This window comes from Acanthochromis polyacanthus, chromosome 5 (genome assembly GCF_021347895.1).
Source record: "Acanthochromis polyacanthus isolate Apoly-LR-REF ecotype Palm Island chromosome 5, KAUST_Apoly_ChrSc, whole genome shotgun sequence".
Lineage (NCBI taxonomy): Eukaryota > Metazoa > Chordata > Actinopteri > Pomacentridae > Acanthochromis > Acanthochromis polyacanthus.
Window position 1 is genome coordinate 2,712,403 of NC_067117.1, and position 17,081 is coordinate 2,729,483.

A 17,081-nucleotide genomic window follows, 5' to 3' on the forward strand; every position below is an offset into this window, starting at 1 on the left:
TTTAAATCTAAATGTTCCCCTTAAAAGCCAGACTCCCATTTTAAAGTCCAGATTTCCACCAACCAACAGAACAAACAACAACAAAGAGACGTTCTGAATCTATTGATCCTGTTGATCTCTAACTGATCTGTTCCACTGTCACTGAGACCTTCTCTGGTAAAATCTTTGCTTTGTCACCCCGAATGCGAATGTACGGAAACATCCTCTGAGTGAAAGTGTGATTGAAGGTGTGTATGAGTGTTTTAGTATCAAGATCAGAGAAGGACAGCTTTCCTCTGTTACAGTCCAGATTCACTCTGATCCTCTGGAGCTTCTTCTGCACTGAGAGATCAATGGGGGCAGCTAATGACCATGAACAGTATTTATCATAAGAGAACAATATTCCCCAAAATCCAGACAGTATCTCTCCCTTCCTCTGGACAGACTCTTCTAACACACCCAGTATCCAGATATCACTGTCTCCAACCTCAAAATTCCAGCTGTGAGTTCCTGAGTTGAAGCCTTCAGAGCTCAGAACAAAGGCGAAGGTATCAAACCTCTCTGGATTATCAGGAAGCTGCTGTTTATCTCTAAATCTCACACTGGTCAGATCTTCAGACAGGTTAAGTTTTGGATGTGCAGTGTTTGGGTCCAGAATGAGAGGAGTGTAGGAGACCATGTCCTTCATGTTGTTCCAGATGTTGAAGCTCAGGTTGCCCACATGTTTGGCCTGGTCTATGAGAGCTCCTGAGAGCAGCTGTGGATCCTCCAGCAGGAGGCAGCGCTGGACTCTTTCCACTGCAGCCTTGTAGTTTAGCAGGAATGAGACGTCTTCAGCTCTCAGCTGCTCCTCTGTGGCTCTGACTGTGTCTGAAAGATCTGCTATCTCTCTGCTCAGAGCCTCCATCTTCTCCTTCATCATCCCAGTCTTCTGCTCCTCTTCCTCCCTCAGTGCAGCCATCCTGGCCTCCTCTTCCTTTATCAGAAACTGGTGAAGCTTCTCAAACTGCTCCTTAATCTGCCTCTCTGTGTGTCGGGCCTGGACCTTAATGTGTTCTGCTGTTTGATCAAACTTCACTTTAACTTGTTCAGAATCCTTCAGCTTCTCCTTTAAGGGCTCCAGAGTTTCCTGAAGTTCCTCTCTATGTTCTTGTACAGCTTCATCGATGGGTCTGAATCTGTGGTTGGAGTGTTTTTTTGAATCTCTGCAGACGACACACACTGGCTGCTGATGATCCAGACAGAAGAGTTTGAGTTTCTCAGAGTGTAAACTGCAGAGAGACTCTGAAGATCTCTGAGATCTCTGCTGCTGGAAGGACTCACACAGATTCTTTAAAACCAGGTTAGAAGGTGGATCTTCTCTTGAAGATCTTCTCTTACAAACTGGACAGTCATGTGTTGGTTTCTGTCTCCACCAGGTCTTCAGACAGTCTCTACAGAAGCTGTGGCTACATGACAGAAGAACAGGATCTGTGAAGACGTCATGACAGACCGGACAGCAGAAATCCTCCTCTGATCTGGAAGCCATTTATTGTGTGAGTGAATCTGAAAACACAGCAGACACAGAGTCCAGTGAGTCGAGGTCAAAACATTCAGATTTCACTTCAGTCATAAACAACATAAAGAACAGAGATCTGACAGTTCAGCGTCTTGAGAAGGTTTTCCTGCTTGAACAGAGTCTGTGGACCCACATCTGTCAGCAGCTGGATTTAATGTGTTTGTCCAGATTCTCTGGAGGGTTCATGCACACACAGCAACCTGCAGTGAGTGAGAGTTTGGAATCCTGTGGTTGTTTTTATGTGTTTCAATTGTTTTTATTCATTCTTATGTTTTGCTTTTTTGGCTGAGTGACGGTTTTAAAGTTCTCTATATTCCACTAACTAGCCCATATATAAGACTGTTTTCAAACCAGAGAGGATAAGGACCAAGGACATTTGAGACCTGGAACAGGAACTGAAGGACACTCAGCACTTTAACATTGATCAGGGATTTCAGAAAGCCCCCTTCGTACCGATAAATAACCACAACTCCAAAACTGCCCTTTGTTTCAGTGTAAATAAGCACGTTTTGAAAATGTTCACATTTAAGGAATTATCCTTTTCGAAAACATTATGAATAACCTGAAATTTCTTCACAAAAGTTCAATCATTTAATCTTTTACACATTACAATTTCCAGAGAACATTTTGTCTACAAAGACACAAAACATTTAGTCACAGGTATCTGGAACTAAATGAATATTTTACTTTCTGGTCAAAATGACAAAAAATCAGAAGAAAAGACAAAAAACAACAAAAGACAAAATTTAACAAAAAATAGGCACAAAACAACAAAAATGAGACAAATGACATGAAAATAAACAAAAGAGAAAAATAAATTGACAAAGTTACAAAGCGACAAGAAATGGACACAAATGAGACAAAAAACACGACAAAGAGGAAGCACAAAATGACAAAACATGAGACAAATGTCAAAAGTTAAACAAAAAAGATAAAAAACAACAAAAATAGCACAAAATCTGATCTGACAAAAATAATACACAAAATGACAAAAGCAAGCAAGAAAATGTCAACAAATGAGACAAACGACATGAAACAAGAGGAAAAAATTGACAAAAAGCTACAAATTGACAAAAATGGCTAAACGACAAAAGCACAACAAAAAACAACAACACTGTATAACAAAACGACAAAAGCAATACACCAAAAAGGGACACAAAACGACAAAAATAAGAAAAATGACAACAAAATGACACAAACGACACCAATCAAAACAAACAAGAGATAAAAAATTCAACAAGTGTTACAAAGTGGCAAAAAAAATGGATAAATGACAAAAATAACACAAAAAAATGACTGTGTGAAACAAAACAAAAATAATACACAAAACAATGAACAAAGCAAAACACATGATGATAAAAAAACACAATGGACACAAAATGAAACACAAAACGACAAAAAACATTATCCAAACAATAAGTCAGACAAAAAAGATAAAAAACAACAAAAACAAGACAAAATATCACAAAATGAGAAGCAAAACAACAAAAGAACAATGAGCAATCTAGTATTTTACTTTATGATCAAAACAACTTGTCATGGTCTGGAAATAATTTTAAATTCATGGTTTTACTAATTTACAATCTGCAGTTCATGTCTTCTCTGGAAGTTTTACACATTACATCATCGTCCCTTGGGCTGGTTTGGACCCTCTGGAGGGTTTTTGCCTGCGGGCCAAATGTTTGACACCCCTGCTCTACAAACGTGTCTGAGCTGATATGAAAACAGGCCATCATTAAGTACAGATGACTGTTACTATCAGCTCATTTAAAGAGGGTGAAACCAGTCATGGTCCAGTTGTTGGTGACTCTTTATAGTGGTGTGAGGAATCCTACCTCCAACTGAACGTCACTAAAACTAAAGATGTGGTTATTGACTTTAGAAAACAACAAGACAGGCACAGAGTCACTTTAACTAAAGGTCAGAAAACAGAACAATCATATAAATACCTTGGAACCATAATTAGTGAAACATTGAACTTCACTTCCTCATAAAACTTGTATATTTCCACACTGGCTGAATGATCTTGAATCTGTTTTATCGTTCTTTCATTGAGTCTGTTTTATCTTTCTGCTTGGTGGCATGGTTCAATCAGACCTCTGAGAAAAACTCACTGAACCAAACAGAGATGGTCCAGTCACCTGATTGGAGAGTCACAGTGTTGTCCAGCCTCCATGTTCCTCTAAACAGGAACAGAGGATGGATTTATCAGTTCTTAATAACGACTCTCATCCTCTACAGGGTGAACTTCAGCTTCTTTCCTCGAGATGGAGGTTTTTAGTCTCAAGGTTCAGAAGAAAACATTATAAAAACAGCTTTGTTCCTGTTGCCGTCACTGAGCTCAATAAGAAGTAGTGACATCACACTTTATTTTACTTATTCATCCTATTTCGTAGCTCTATTTATTGTTGTGACTTTTAAATTTCATGTTCATATCCCAGAGATGGCTAAGGCTTTTTAATGTGTTTTTTCATTGATCTTGATCTCATTTATTTTATCCTATCTTTTTACTTATCCTTGCTGTTATGTTGATGAATGGTGAAACACTGAGCACATTTTTGTGTCTTTTTTTGGTCTTGTCACTTGATCAACTCCCCGACTGTCAGGTTCAACATGTGTATTGTGATGGAAGACCAAATACAATCATTTTTCCTGCAAAACAAATCTACCGACCAGTATAAATAAAGTCACCTTGAACCTTGTTGGTGGTGATTGTCTCCCAGTAATAAAGGAGGTTCAGTCCAACAATCACTGCTGGACAAACTGAGTCCAGAAGTCCATAAATCCATAAAACTAGAACATGTTCTTACTGGAAGAAACATGAGTGCTGCTGTTGGCAGATAAATTATGATTCACGAATTACAGACCATAAAAAAACTTGAAGAAAGTCCACAAGTTAAATTTTAACTAAAGCCCAGATTAAAGTGTTGATATGAACCAATGATGAGAACGACTGGATGAACTCTGGAGAACATAAAGGACAAACAATTCACAACTGTGGAGTAAATGTTTGAAGATAGTTATTTTTGTAAACCAACATTTGTAAAGTAAGAAAATCTGTTGAAGCAGCTCAAATCTTTGTGAATTTGAGTAAATATACTTAGTTACCACATTTGCTTTGGTTATACAACGTGCTGCGACTGGCAGGATTGGCTCAAAGGTCAATGGCAGCAATGATTTCCTTCTATTGAATCTAAAATCTTCTGCAATGTCTCACCGCTGACAGCAATCACACATATCAGAGGAGACAATGACCAAGGAAGGTTTGAATAAAGTTTGTGACAGCAGTAGATGACTGGAGATGATGACACATGAAAACAGGAAGTCAGTTCCCTTCATGCATCACAAAGTTTCTCTGAATGTTTTTCATTCAGGTGAAGAGTTTCTGTCCTGCAATACTTCAGTCCTGCTGTAACTGTTCCAATTATCTGTGAGGTGAAAGCAAATCTTACCGTCTGTCTGTTGCTGCGTCTCTCCTTGTCCACACCTAAACAGGAACAAACTGTCACCTGGATTGTCTCTGGTATGTGGGATATTTGAGGTGGAGCTTGGTCAGGTCACAGCTGTGTTTCACGTGGAGTTCAACCTGTTGCTGTAAAACAATAAAACACATCTTCACAGTTTTCAGCTGACTGCAGATAGCAGATAACTGTTCCAATCACAGAAAATATACAGTGCCTTGTGAAAGTATTCACCCCCCTTGAACTTTTCAACCTTTCGCCACATTTCAGGCTTCAAACATAAAGATATGAAATTTTAATTTTTTGTCAAGAATCAACAACAAGTGGGACACAATCGTGATGTCAACCAACAAGTGGGACACAATCGTGATGTGGAACGAAATTTATTGGATATTTTAAACTTTTTTAACAAATAAAAACCTTAAAAGTGGGGCGTGCAATATTATTCGGCCCCCTTGCATTAATACTTTGTAGCGCCACCTTTTGCTGCAATTACAGCTGCAAGTCGCTTGGGGTATGTCTCTATCAGTTTTGCACATCGAGACTGAAATTCTTGCCCATTCTTCCTTCCAAAACAGCTGGAGCTCAGTGAGGTTGGATGGAGAGCGTTTGTGAACAGCAGTCTTCAGCTCTGCCCACAGATTCTGGATTGGATTCAGGTCTGGACTTTGACTTGGCCATTCTAACACCTGGATACGTTTATTTGTGAACCATTCCATTGTAGATTTGGCTTTATGTTTTGGATCATTGTCCTGTTGGAAGATAAATCTCTGTCCCAGTCTCAGGTCTTTTGCAGACTCCAACAGGTTTTCTTCCAGAATGGTCCTGTATTTGGCTCCATTCATCTTCCCATCCATTTTAACCATCTTCCCTGTCCCTGCTGAAGAAAAGCAGGCCCAAACCATGAGGCTGCCACCACCATGTTTGACAGTGGGGATGGTGTGTTCAGGGTGATGAGCTGTGTTGCTTTTACGCCAAACATATCGTTTTGCATTGTGGCCAAAAAGTTGGATTTTGGTTTCATCTGACCAGAGCACCTTCTTCCACATGTTTGGTGTGTCTCCCAGGTGGCTTGTGTCAAACTTCAAACCAGACTTTTTATGGATATCTTTGAGAAATGGCTTTCTTCTTGCCACTCTTCCATAAAGGCCAGATTTGTGCAGTGTACGACTGATTGTTGTCCTATGGACAGACTCTCCCACCTCAGCTGTAGATCTCTGCAGTTCATCCAGAGTGATCATGGGCCTCTTGGCTGCATCTCTGATCAGTCTTCTCCTTGTTCCAGGTGAAAGTTTAGAGGGACGGCCGGGTCTTGGTAGATTTGCAGTGGTCTGATACTCCTTCCATTTCAATATGATTGCTTGCACAATGCTCCTTGAGATGTTTAAAGCTTGGGAAATCTTTTTGTATCCAAATCCGACTTTAAACTTCTCCACAACAGTATCTCGGACCTGCCTGGTGTGTTCCTTGGTCTTCATGATGCTCTCTGCACTTTAAACAGAACCCTGAGACTATCACAGAGCAGGTGCATTTATACGGAGACTTGATTACACACAGGTGGATTCTATTTATCATCATCAGTCATTTAGGACAACATCGGATCATTCAGAGATCCTCACTGAACTTCTGGAGTGAGTTTGCTGCACTGAAAGTAAAGGGCCCGAATAATATTGCACGCCCCACTTTTCAGTTTTTTATTTGTTAAAAAAGTTCAAAATATCCAATAAATTTCATTCCACTTCACGATTGTGTCCCACTTGTTGTTGATTCTTGACAAAAAATTAAAATTTTATATCTTTATGTTTGAAGCCTGAAATGTGGCGAAAGGTTGAAAAGTTCAAGGGGGCCGAATACTTTCACAAGGCACTGTAAACATGAAGAATTTGTCATTAATGTAATCAAACATGAATCACTTTTCCTGATTGGAAACTTCATACAAATTAAAGTACAATTTCTTGGTTATTTTATCAAAAATTAACTAAATCTGGAAAAGTTCCACATGAATCTGAAAATCTATTCATGCTGTTCCAACATAGAACAGAATGAAGGTAAAAATATTTCTTTCTTTCTTTAGTTGTTCAGATTCTCACCAGTTTCTTACAATAAATGTAAAAAGCCAAAAACACAATTCAGAAAAAACAACCAACAGAAAAGCTCAAACAAAGAAACACTGTGAATGTATTGATCCTGTTGATCTCTAACTGCAGAAAAACAATCTGACTTCTGATATTTAACTGATTTAACTACAGGAAAGAAAGTGTTGTAATTTTACAGTCACATATTGTTAAAGACCAAATAATTAACTGTGAAAATAAACAGATTTTATCGTTTACAGTATTGATTTGTCTTTGTTTTTAGCAGTCAACCTGTTATTTAATACCTTTTCTGTGATTTTACTGGTTATTGTCTACAATTTTACAAAACACAGAAAAGCTATGTTGCAGGACCTTCCTGCAACACTCAGGCTGCCTTGCTGTGACTACTGCTTGACTTTTTTTTGGTCAAAGTGGAGTTTAATGGACTATTCGATAAACTTTTGCAGCCGATGGCCTTGTTGGCTTCTTAAATTCTGAGTGTCCCCTCTTGTCGGTAGCAGAAAAGCTGTAGTTTGAGCTTTTGAAGCGATCATGCTGGCACATCAAGCTAGCGTTGTGAAGCTAGCGTTAGCACTACGCTCACAGAGTCTGTTTTGTTTGTTGACCTGGACGCATCGGCTGGTAAATCACCAGAATGCCACCGAAAAAAGTATTGGATGAGGTCGATGAAATTAAAACCTCGCTCAGCTCACTGTGCGGAGATGTAACTGCTGTCAGAGAACAGCAGGGGCAGCTTCTTGGACTACTTGAGGAGGTAAAACAACTTCGCCATCTAAACGCGGAGAAAGAACAACGCATTGTGGAGTTGGAGAGGCGAGTGGACGAGTTGGAGCAGTATACCCGTATGAACGATGTGGTGATCACCGGCATTAAGATCAAGCCGCGGTCGTATGCGCGTGCGGTGGCAGACGCGGAAAACGATGGAGAGCCCAGTCAGCTGGAGACGGACTCGGTGGAGAAGCAGGTCGTGTCCTACCTCCAGAGCAGGGGGATAGAGATGGACCTGGAGCAGATCGAAGCCTGTCACCCTTTGCCGACCAGGAGCTTGAGACCACCAGCTGTCATCATGAGGTTTGTCAACCGTAAGAAAAAAGTGGCTCTTCTGAAACAAAGTCGCAAATTGAAAGGAACGGATGTGTTCATAAATGAGCACTTGACAAGACGCAACACGGACATTGCAAGAAAGGCAAGACAACTAAAAAACAAGGCAAGATTCAACACACATGGGTATCCAACTGCAAGATCTTCATAAAACTTAACGGAGCTCCGGAGGATGCAAAAGTGATTGTTGTGAAAAGCATGCAGGACTTGGACAAATTCAACTGACATAAAGGTAACACGTGACTCTTTACACAAACATGCATAACACAACACAAACACACACTGCTCAAAAGAAGGACGTGGACATTTTACAAAGAATCCTTCATTATAAACAAGTACAACTGGAAACATATCAGCACAACACGTGACCTTATCACAGAAATGGATCCAGATGACTTTCTATCTTCAGCTATGAATGACTGTAATTATTTTACACATGAACAGTTTGAAAGCCTGATTAAATCTGATGGCAAACTGTCTCTAATACATTTAAACAGTCAAAGTATGTATAAACATTTTGATTCAATCAACGATTACTTGCAATCCTTTACTCATCCCTTCAGTGTTATTGCCATCTCAGAAACATGGTTTGATATTGAGAGAGGTATAAATTTTTGTTTGGATGGATATGAGCTAATATATAATAATAGAATCAACAAAAACTCTGGTGGAGTTGCTTTATATATTCACAAATCACTCAAATTTAATATTGTTCCAAACATGACTACTGCAATTGATGGGATAATGGAATGTCTAACAGCTGAAATCTTTTTTGAACAAATGAGTAATGTTATTGTGAGCTGTGTTTATCGGACACATGGGTCAAATGTAGAAATGTTTAACAAATGTATGGAAAAAATGTTTTCTACTTTAAATCAAAAGCTATCATTTATTTGTGGTGACTTTAACATTGATCCGTTGAATCCTGATAAACTTAAATCATTTTACGACTTTGCTGATACTATGTATAGTTATCCCTGTATCCAATGATAACTAGACCAAGCAGAATAACATCTCATAGTGCTACAAATATTGACAACATCTTTACTAATGTTTTGGGAAATCTATCAATGGACTGCTTATATCTGATATTTCTGACCATCTACCTGTTTTTACTTTATTTGACTGTGAACTTAAAAAGATAGGAAATTCCACAAAAATGTTTTACAAACAGAAAAAAACTGAGGAATCAATTAACGCCCTGAATATTAGTCTGTCTCTCCAGGATTGGAGTCCTGTGTGGACGTCGATAAATCATATAAAATATTTTGAGACATTCATGTCATTGTATGACAAACATTGCCCTGTAAAAGAACACCTTATGAAGAGCAAGTGCTATAAAAGCCCATGGCTCACAAAAGAAATAATTAATGCTTGCAAGAAAAAAAAAATCTTTACAAGTTGTTTATCAAGTCAAAAACTGTAGAAGCAGAAATAAGGTATAAAAGATATAAAAATAAACTAACCGATATTATAAGAACTAGCAAAAAGTTATATTATAGAAAATTGTTATATGAAAACAAAAACAATATTAAAAGAACTTGGGATACATTAAATAGCTTGATTGAAAATGGATGCTCAAAATCAATGTATCCAGAATATTTTATTGACATAAATAATGAACATCATAATATAAATGAGATAGTGAATAGTTTTAACAATTATTTTGTAAACATTGGTCCTCAGTTAGCTGCTGAAATTCCAAATCGTGTAGCTGATACAAGCATAAATCGCAATCGATCATCACTTTTCCTCTCAGCCATAACTGAGCAGGAAGTGGTAAATGTTGTTCTCAAATTTAAAAGTAAGTCATCCAATGACTGTCATGATATTGATATGACATTGGTCAAAAAAGTTATTTTGGATATTGCTAAACCACTAACTTACATCTGCAATCTCTCATTCCAGTCCGGTTGCTTTCCTGATAAAATGAAAGTAGCAAAGGTATTACCTCTGTTCAAAAATGGTAACAAACATTATTTTACAAATTACAGGCCAATCTCTCTTTTGCCTCAATTTTCAAAAATTTTAGAAAAACTTTTTAACTCCTGTCTTGAAAGTTTTCTTGATAAATATCACATAATAAATGAAGGACAATATGGTTTTCATAAACAACGAACTACCTCAATGGCAATACTTGATGCAATTGAAGGAATTACTACGAATCTAAATGAGAAACAATTTGTAGCCGGTGTCTTTATTGATCTTAAAAAAGCATTTGATACAATTAATCATTCAATTTTGCTCGATAAACTTGACCGTCATGGAATCCGTGGAGTTTCTGGTGACTGGTTAAAAAGTTATTTAACGAATAGAAAGCAGTATGTGGAAATGGGGCAGTATACATCTGAACAACTTGATATTGCTTGTGGTGTCCCCCAGGGGTCTGTTTTGGGGCCAACATTGTTTAATATTTATATAAATGATATTTTTGATGTGTCTGAGTCCTTGAAACTCATTCTCTTTGCAGATGATACAACAATATTCTGCAGTAGCGACAACTATGATGACCTTGTAAAGACACTAAATGAGGAAATGAACAGAGTAAAAAATTGGTTGGATGTAAATTGTCACTCAGTATAGCCTTCCTTAACCCTTTCCTCAGGTTAATTCAGGACCAGCTCTCTGTTTAAAGGGTCAGATTCTATCTGCCTATTAGAATTTACCTAACAGGATTCAGTAGAATAATTAAGCTGGTGTCGAGGAATACTCGCCTAGGTCCTAACTGTCTTCTTCCAAACGTCTTACCCCTCTTATTTCAATAAATAATCTCTTACTAAGCAGCCCTCCTAAGTAGTAGAATTGATTTATCGATCACGTTTGTTAACGACAGCTTTCCTCTTATAACTGTTGCACTTGGTGATATTCCGAGGTTTGTTTTAGAGGTTTGGAAAACTAACCTCAGGGGTAATGTTTAAAGTAACTAGTTGGATTAAAGTAACCTTTAAGAACCATTAGATATAATGCACACAATCAGCTTAACTTTTTACCACTATCCAGAATAGGTGAATCATAATAATCTCATTAGACTTCTCTTTAAATGCAATATAGTGTTTTATTAAGCAATTATTAGCAGGGGCACAGCATTAATTCATGATTAAACAATTTAATTATTTCTGATTATTTCTAACTAAACTAAACTAAGCTGAGAGTACCTAAGAATCTTCTCTAATTAGTAAATTTAGGAGAGAGAGTGGACAGCGTGGCCACCGCTGTTTCACCCAGTCTTGACCTGCGTCTAGTTGAACTCCTCCGTAGACCAGCAGACTCGGTACGAAGTCTTCTTTGTGGGCGGAGGGTGTTCTTTCCTGAGCAGGGGGAGTGCAAAGGTCCCGAAAGCCAATCGTTGGTCTGGCAGTTATCTGTAGTAGCAGCTGGAACACAAGTGCGGGCGTCTCAGCTGTCTTCTCAGTTGGGTGGTGGTGGTGGAAAGCCCCCGTCTCACCAGGCTGCGGTGGGTCACTGGGTCCTCCAGCCCCTGGAGGGGAGCAGCACTCTGCTGCTGCCTCCTGTGCCTCTCTGGATGTCGTAGGTGCTGTCTTCTCTTCATCCCTTTGGAAAACTGCAGACCTCTCAGGACACTCCTTTCAGCAGAGTGTGGTCTTCTTCTTTTGAACAAAGTTAGAACAATTTTGCTTCCAACGACGTCCTCAAAGAACTCTGCAGCCTAAATCCTGCGTTGTCTCCACGTCTCTTGGGCAAAAGGTCCGGTGTCGACTCTTCAGAACTTTGGCGATGCTCTCCGGCAGCTCCGGCGAGCAGCATCACCCCCCTCCGGGGGAGAACTCCGAATTCAGTGCCTCTGACTCTCTCTTTTATAGTCTCATCCTCTAATACACACACATTATCTGTACGCTCAGTTGCCTAACTATCAGGCTCACAACAACTACACACATTGTCAAGGCCTGGTCAAGGCACATTCAAGGCATATTCATTGAGAAAGGTGAAGTCATTCTTCATGCGCTTCCTATAACCATATTTGGTCATAGGCCTGGGTTCCGCAGGCACACAGAAGCAGTCCCCAACTTCTGCTTTTCTCTTTCCTGCCTGCATACAGCTCAGAACAGCACAGATTACTTCAATTCAAAACTCATTTAGTTACACTGAATCACTTCTTATAGTCATTCTTCTTAGTCTAAACATAATAAATCATCTGAATCATCAATCAACAATTTTGAGTATATATTTTAGCAAGCATAATCATATGGTGAACATAATGTTTCCCATTTTAACTTTTCATTGGTCTGCTTAAAGCTTTTATTTAGGTAGTGGCTGCTCCTGGGATCTCAAATAACTAGGCCCCACTTGACAAAATAAACTATCTTTAAATTTAAATAAAACCAAAATAATGATGTTTGGCAGTTCTAATAGTCATTTAGAATTAGATCTAATTATTGATGGTGTCCAAATCAATACTGTAAATGAGAATGCATTTCTAGGAGTTATGATTGATAGCAATATATCATGGAAAGCTCACATCAGACACATAAAAACAAAAATTTCCAAAAGCATTTCAATTATAAACAGAGTGAAGTTTTACCTTGATGAGAATGCTCTCCGCTCTTTGTACTGCACGATGGTACTCCCATACTTCATGTATTGTGTTGAAATATGGGGAAACACTTACCAGTGCACAATTGATCCACTAGTTAAATTACAGAAACGAGCCGTGCGGATCATTCATAAGGTGGGATTTCGTGAACACACTCATAATCTGTTTATCAATTCAAGGTTGCTTAAATTTACCGATCTAGTTAAATATAGCACCGTCATAGTTCTCTATAAAGCATTTAATAAATCGTTGCCATATAACTTACAACAATTGTTTATTCAAAGAGTAAATGCTTATAATTTGAGAGGTTATGGAAAATTTAAACAGCCTCGTGCCAAAAATAATCGTAAACGTTTTTGTGTGTCTGTATGTGGAGTGCAACTTTGGAACAATTTGAAAACCCAGCACAAGCAATGCCATAATATTCACAGATTCAAATTATGATATAAAAACATGGTCTGGTCACAGTAAAAAGAAAGTGGTTCTTAAATTGATATCAGTATTTTGTTGTACTTGTGTTATTGTGTGCTTGTTTCCTTACCTTTGTTGGTATATTGTTCATTACCATTGCTGGTATTTTGTCCATCACCCTTACTGAGACAGTTCTTCTTTACCATTGTTGGTATTACATTTCTTACCATTGTTGGTATGTAATAGTTGTTGCAATGTATCTGTTGCCTATGGTAACAAAAAAAATTCTAATACTTCTGTCACATACTTACCTAATATTTATCTGTACTTGTATTCATGTTGTTTTGAGTTTGTTATGTTACAGAAATGAACAAGAAGCGACACTGATATTATATCTATAATTTATGTAAAAGGGGGTGGGATTAAATAAGTTTGCTTCTTCCCACTCCCTTTCAGGCACTCTATATGGGCTATGTGAGCACATGTATTACTTGTTCAGTGACTGTTGTGTAAATGATACCTGCATTGAAATCATGTTGTCTGAAAGTCATTGCCTGAAATAAACTATTAACTAACTAACTAACGAACTATTGAATACCAGTTAAAATCATTTGATATTCTTAAGTATTTAAGAAGCCATTTTTTAAGGGTACAAGAATATTTTGGTGATTTAAGTGTCACGTGTAGAAATACAGATCTTTCTTGTTTACATTATTTATATTTGTTATCTGGCTTATTGTGTTAACATGTAAATTATATATTAAATAAACTGAGACGTCCACCTTAAAATTCAGATGTCCACCAACCAACAGAACAACAACAAGGAGACGTTCTGAATCTATTGATCCTGTTGATCTCTAACTGATCTGTTCCACTGTCACTGAGACCTTCTCTGGTAAAATCTGAACTTTACCACCAGTGAAAATGTACGGAAACATCCTCTGAGTGAAAGTGTAATTGAAGGTGTGTATGAGTGTTTTAGTATCAGGATCAGAGAAGGACAGCTTTCCTCTGTTACAGTCCAGATTCACTCTGATCCTCTGGAGCTTCTTCTGCACTGAGAGATCAGTGGAGGGAGCTGATGATGAACGTGAATAGTATTTATCTCCATAGAACCCTATTCCCAAAAATCCAGACTGTATCCATTCTTTCCTCTGGACAGACTCTTCTATCACACCCAGCGTCCAGTATTTACTGTCTCCAACCTCAACATTCCAGCTGTGAGTTCCTGAGTTGAAGCCTTCAGAGCTCAGAACAACGATGTAATCATCAAACCTCTCTGGATTATCAGGAAGCTGCTGTTTATCTCCTCGTCTCACACTGGTCAGATCTTTAGACAGGATGAGTTTTGGATTTGCAGTGTTTGGGTCCAGAATGAGAGGAGTGTAGGAGACCATGTCCTTCATGTTGTTCCAGATGTTGAAGCTCAGGTTGCCCACATGTTTGGCTTGGTCTATGAGAGCTCCTGAGAGCAGCTGTGGATCCTCCAGCAGGAGGCAGCGCTGGACTCTTTCCACTGCAGCCTTGTAGTTTAGCAGGAATGAGACGTCTTCAGCTCTCAGCTGCTCCTCTGTGGCTCTGACTGTGTCTGAAAGATCTGCTATCTCTCTGCTCAGAGCCTCCATCTTCTCCTTCATCATCCCAGTCTTCTGCTCCTCTTCCTCCCTCAGTGCCGCCATCCTGGCCTCCTCTTCCTTTATCAGAAACTGGTGAAGCTTCTCAAACTGCTCCTTAATCTGCCTCTCTGTGTGTCGGGCCTGGATCTTAATGTGTTTTGCTGTTTGATCAAACTTCACTTTGACTTGTTCAGAAACCTTCAGCTTCTCCTTTAAGGGCTTCAGAGTTTCCTGAAGTATCTTCTTTTGTTGTCGTGCAGCTTCATCAATGGGTCTGAATCTGTGGTTGGAATGATTTTCTGAATCTCTGCAGACGACACACACTGGCTGCTGATGATCCAGACAGAAGAGTTTGAGTTTCTCAGAGTGTAAGCTGTAGAAAGACTCTGAAGATCTCTGAGATCTTTGCTGCTGGAAGGACTCACACAGATTGTTTAAAACCAGGTTACAAGGTGGATCTTCTCTTGAAGACCTTCTCTTACAAAGTGGACAGTCGTGTGTTGGTTTCTGTCTCCACCAGGTCTTCAGACAGTCTCTACAGAAGCTGTGGCTACATGACAGAAGAACAGGATCTGTGAAGACGTCCTGACAGACCGGACAGCAGAGATCCTCCTCTGATCTGGAAGCCATTTGTTCTGTGAGTGAATCTGAAAACACAGCAGACACAGAGTCCAGTGAGTCACTGCGTTCTCTGAAAGCTCCTTTGACTCTGGGTGGTGTTTCTGCTCAGACTCACCTTCAGTGTTTGGAGTGTCAGCAGCTGGAAGCAGCAGTGTTGTAGCTGGACTCAGTCTGAGGACGCTGAAGCTCCGTCTGATCATCTGAGTGTCTCTTTACTGAGAAAAAATCACAAACTGTTTCCTGGTTTATGTGAGATTAGCCAGGTGAGGGGTGGAGCTTCATCATACTTATTCTTTTGCTTCACCTGTAACTCAGGGGTGTGTTTCATTCCAGAGAACTGAATCATGTACCAACAGGAAACATCAGCTGATGTTGTTCAAGTTGTCAAACTCGTTGAGTCGGTCGGTGACCAAGACTTGTGCCACATCTTGTCTTTAAATGTTTGTTATGTTCTGTTAGATTCTTCTCCTGTGTGTTTTCCTTTGACATGTTTTTCTGTGTTTTCCTGTTTGTGTCTCCTTCAGTTCATTTATTTGCACTTTCTTGCTTCATTTTCTGTTCCTTCTTGTTTTATATTGAAGTGGTCTTTCCTTGTGAGTCTCAACAGCCTCACTGTGTGTCTAGAGGAAGAGAAGTGATTTGTGAAGGAACCTATAGGTAATATGATCAAACATTAATCAGTAATAATAGCTTACACAAACCAGCACCTCATTCACTTATTCAACTTTCCATGTATTATTCTATAGATTTTACACCTGTCACTCACTGACTCTTCTCCTCTTGACTTTCTGAATATAAATTAGTCTCACTTTCCTGTCCTCACTGGAAAACCTAAATCTCTCCATTAAATCAAGGCTCCTGTTGAATTGAGGGAGCAACTGAAATGAAAAAGTATTTGTAAATTTGCTGTTGTGTCACCTACAAGATTTACGTAAACAGGTGTCTAAGCGGGTCCCCAGATGGTAGATTCTTAAACTTATAATGTCTATGAGTGTAAATACCTTCCTTCAAAAAGAGGACCTTGTGTGTGTGATTGTTTAAAGTTCATCTGGATGATGGGTAACAGCTCATAAAATACCTTCCAGCTGGGGTCCGAGGGTCGTGAATGTAAGATTATAAGTGGGTCCCCAGATGGTGGATGAGCGTGTATGTGTGTAAATGTGTTCCAACAAAAATGAGGATCTCATGTGGTTTTGCATGACATAAATAAGCATTTATAAGGTTACTGTACTGTCAACTAAAATATTCTGACAGAGCAGCAGTTTACTTTATAAATCACTGTTTCTATAGGATAAAATCACAACGAGGTGGAAAAAATGTGACCCATAAACTAGCAGATTAAGCAGACGTGATCTTGAACATAGTTACAAATCAGCACATGCACAATGATACTCAATGGGATATAAACTCGTCTCCTTTCATTCTACCAAAAACAACTTGGTTTCTGTGGCACAAACAATAAATAATCTGAACATTTTACACAGATGAATCACAAAACAGCAGCATTAGAGAGACAGCAGCATCAGATCATAGAGTAAATCACAACTACACACAATAATGAAAGAAAGAAGTTTGGAACTGGAGGTTAAAGTTCTCTGGTCTGAATCAGAGTGATTTTGGAGGTGATGCCCACTGGAAAGAATCAACATTTTTCTGGTGGACAATAGTTCAGTGGAGCAGAGATGA

At 38.9% G+C, this 17,081-nt stretch overlaps 5 protein-coding genes across 19 annotated transcripts in view; all 5 read right to left on the minus strand.

Annotated features, from left to right (window-relative positions):
• Positions 1 to 17,081, minus strand: part of LOC127533983 (nuclear factor 7, brain-like) — a 187,299-nt gene that overhangs the window by 12,713 nt on the left and 157,505 nt on the right. The gene's annotated exons all lie outside the window — the stretch shown is intronic.
• Positions 1 to 17,081, minus strand: part of LOC127533981 (nuclear factor 7, brain-like) — a 59,524-nt gene that overhangs the window by 11,955 nt on the left and 30,488 nt on the right. The window lies entirely within an intron of this gene.
• Positions 1 to 17,081, minus strand: part of LOC127533977 (nuclear factor 7, brain-like) — a 192,361-nt gene that overhangs the window by 5,863 nt on the left and 169,417 nt on the right. The gene's annotated exons all lie outside the window — the stretch shown is intronic.
• LOC127533979 (nuclear factor 7, brain-like) overlaps positions 104 to 17,081 on the minus strand; it is a 54,545-nt gene continuing 37,567 nt past the window's right edge. For all 3 annotated transcript variants that reach the window (XM_051948123.1, XM_051948122.1, XM_051948121.1), the window contains exon 2: positions 104 to 1,524. In XM_051948123.1, the coding sequence (XP_051804083.1) occupies positions 119 to 1,507 (1,389 nt within the window). In that variant the 5' untranslated portion in view covers positions 1,508 to 1,524 and the 3' untranslated portion in view covers positions 104 to 118. The remainder of the gene's footprint in view (positions 1,525 to 17,081) is intronic.
• Positions 14,016 to 15,595, minus strand: LOC127534157 (nuclear factor 7, brain-like). The gene is made up of 2 exons (XM_051948665.1): positions 15,511 to 15,595; positions 14,016 to 15,421 (listed from the first exon to the last, which is right to left on the minus strand). Exons 1-2 carry the CDS (start codon positions 15,593 to 15,595, stop codon positions 14,016 to 14,018), a joined length of 1,491 nt encoding a protein of 496 aa, XP_051804625.1.

Bases quoted from the DNA above. Each gene is read 5' to 3' on its own strand.
- LOC127534157 (XM_051948665.1), bottom strand. From the start codon at position 15,595: ATGATCAGACGGAGCTTCAGCGTCCTCAGACTGAGTCCAGCTACAACA. The intron at 15,422-15,510 runs GTGAGTCTGAGC...CTGTGTTTTCAG, and splicing joins TGACACTCCAAACACTGAAG to ATTCACTCACAGAACAAATG.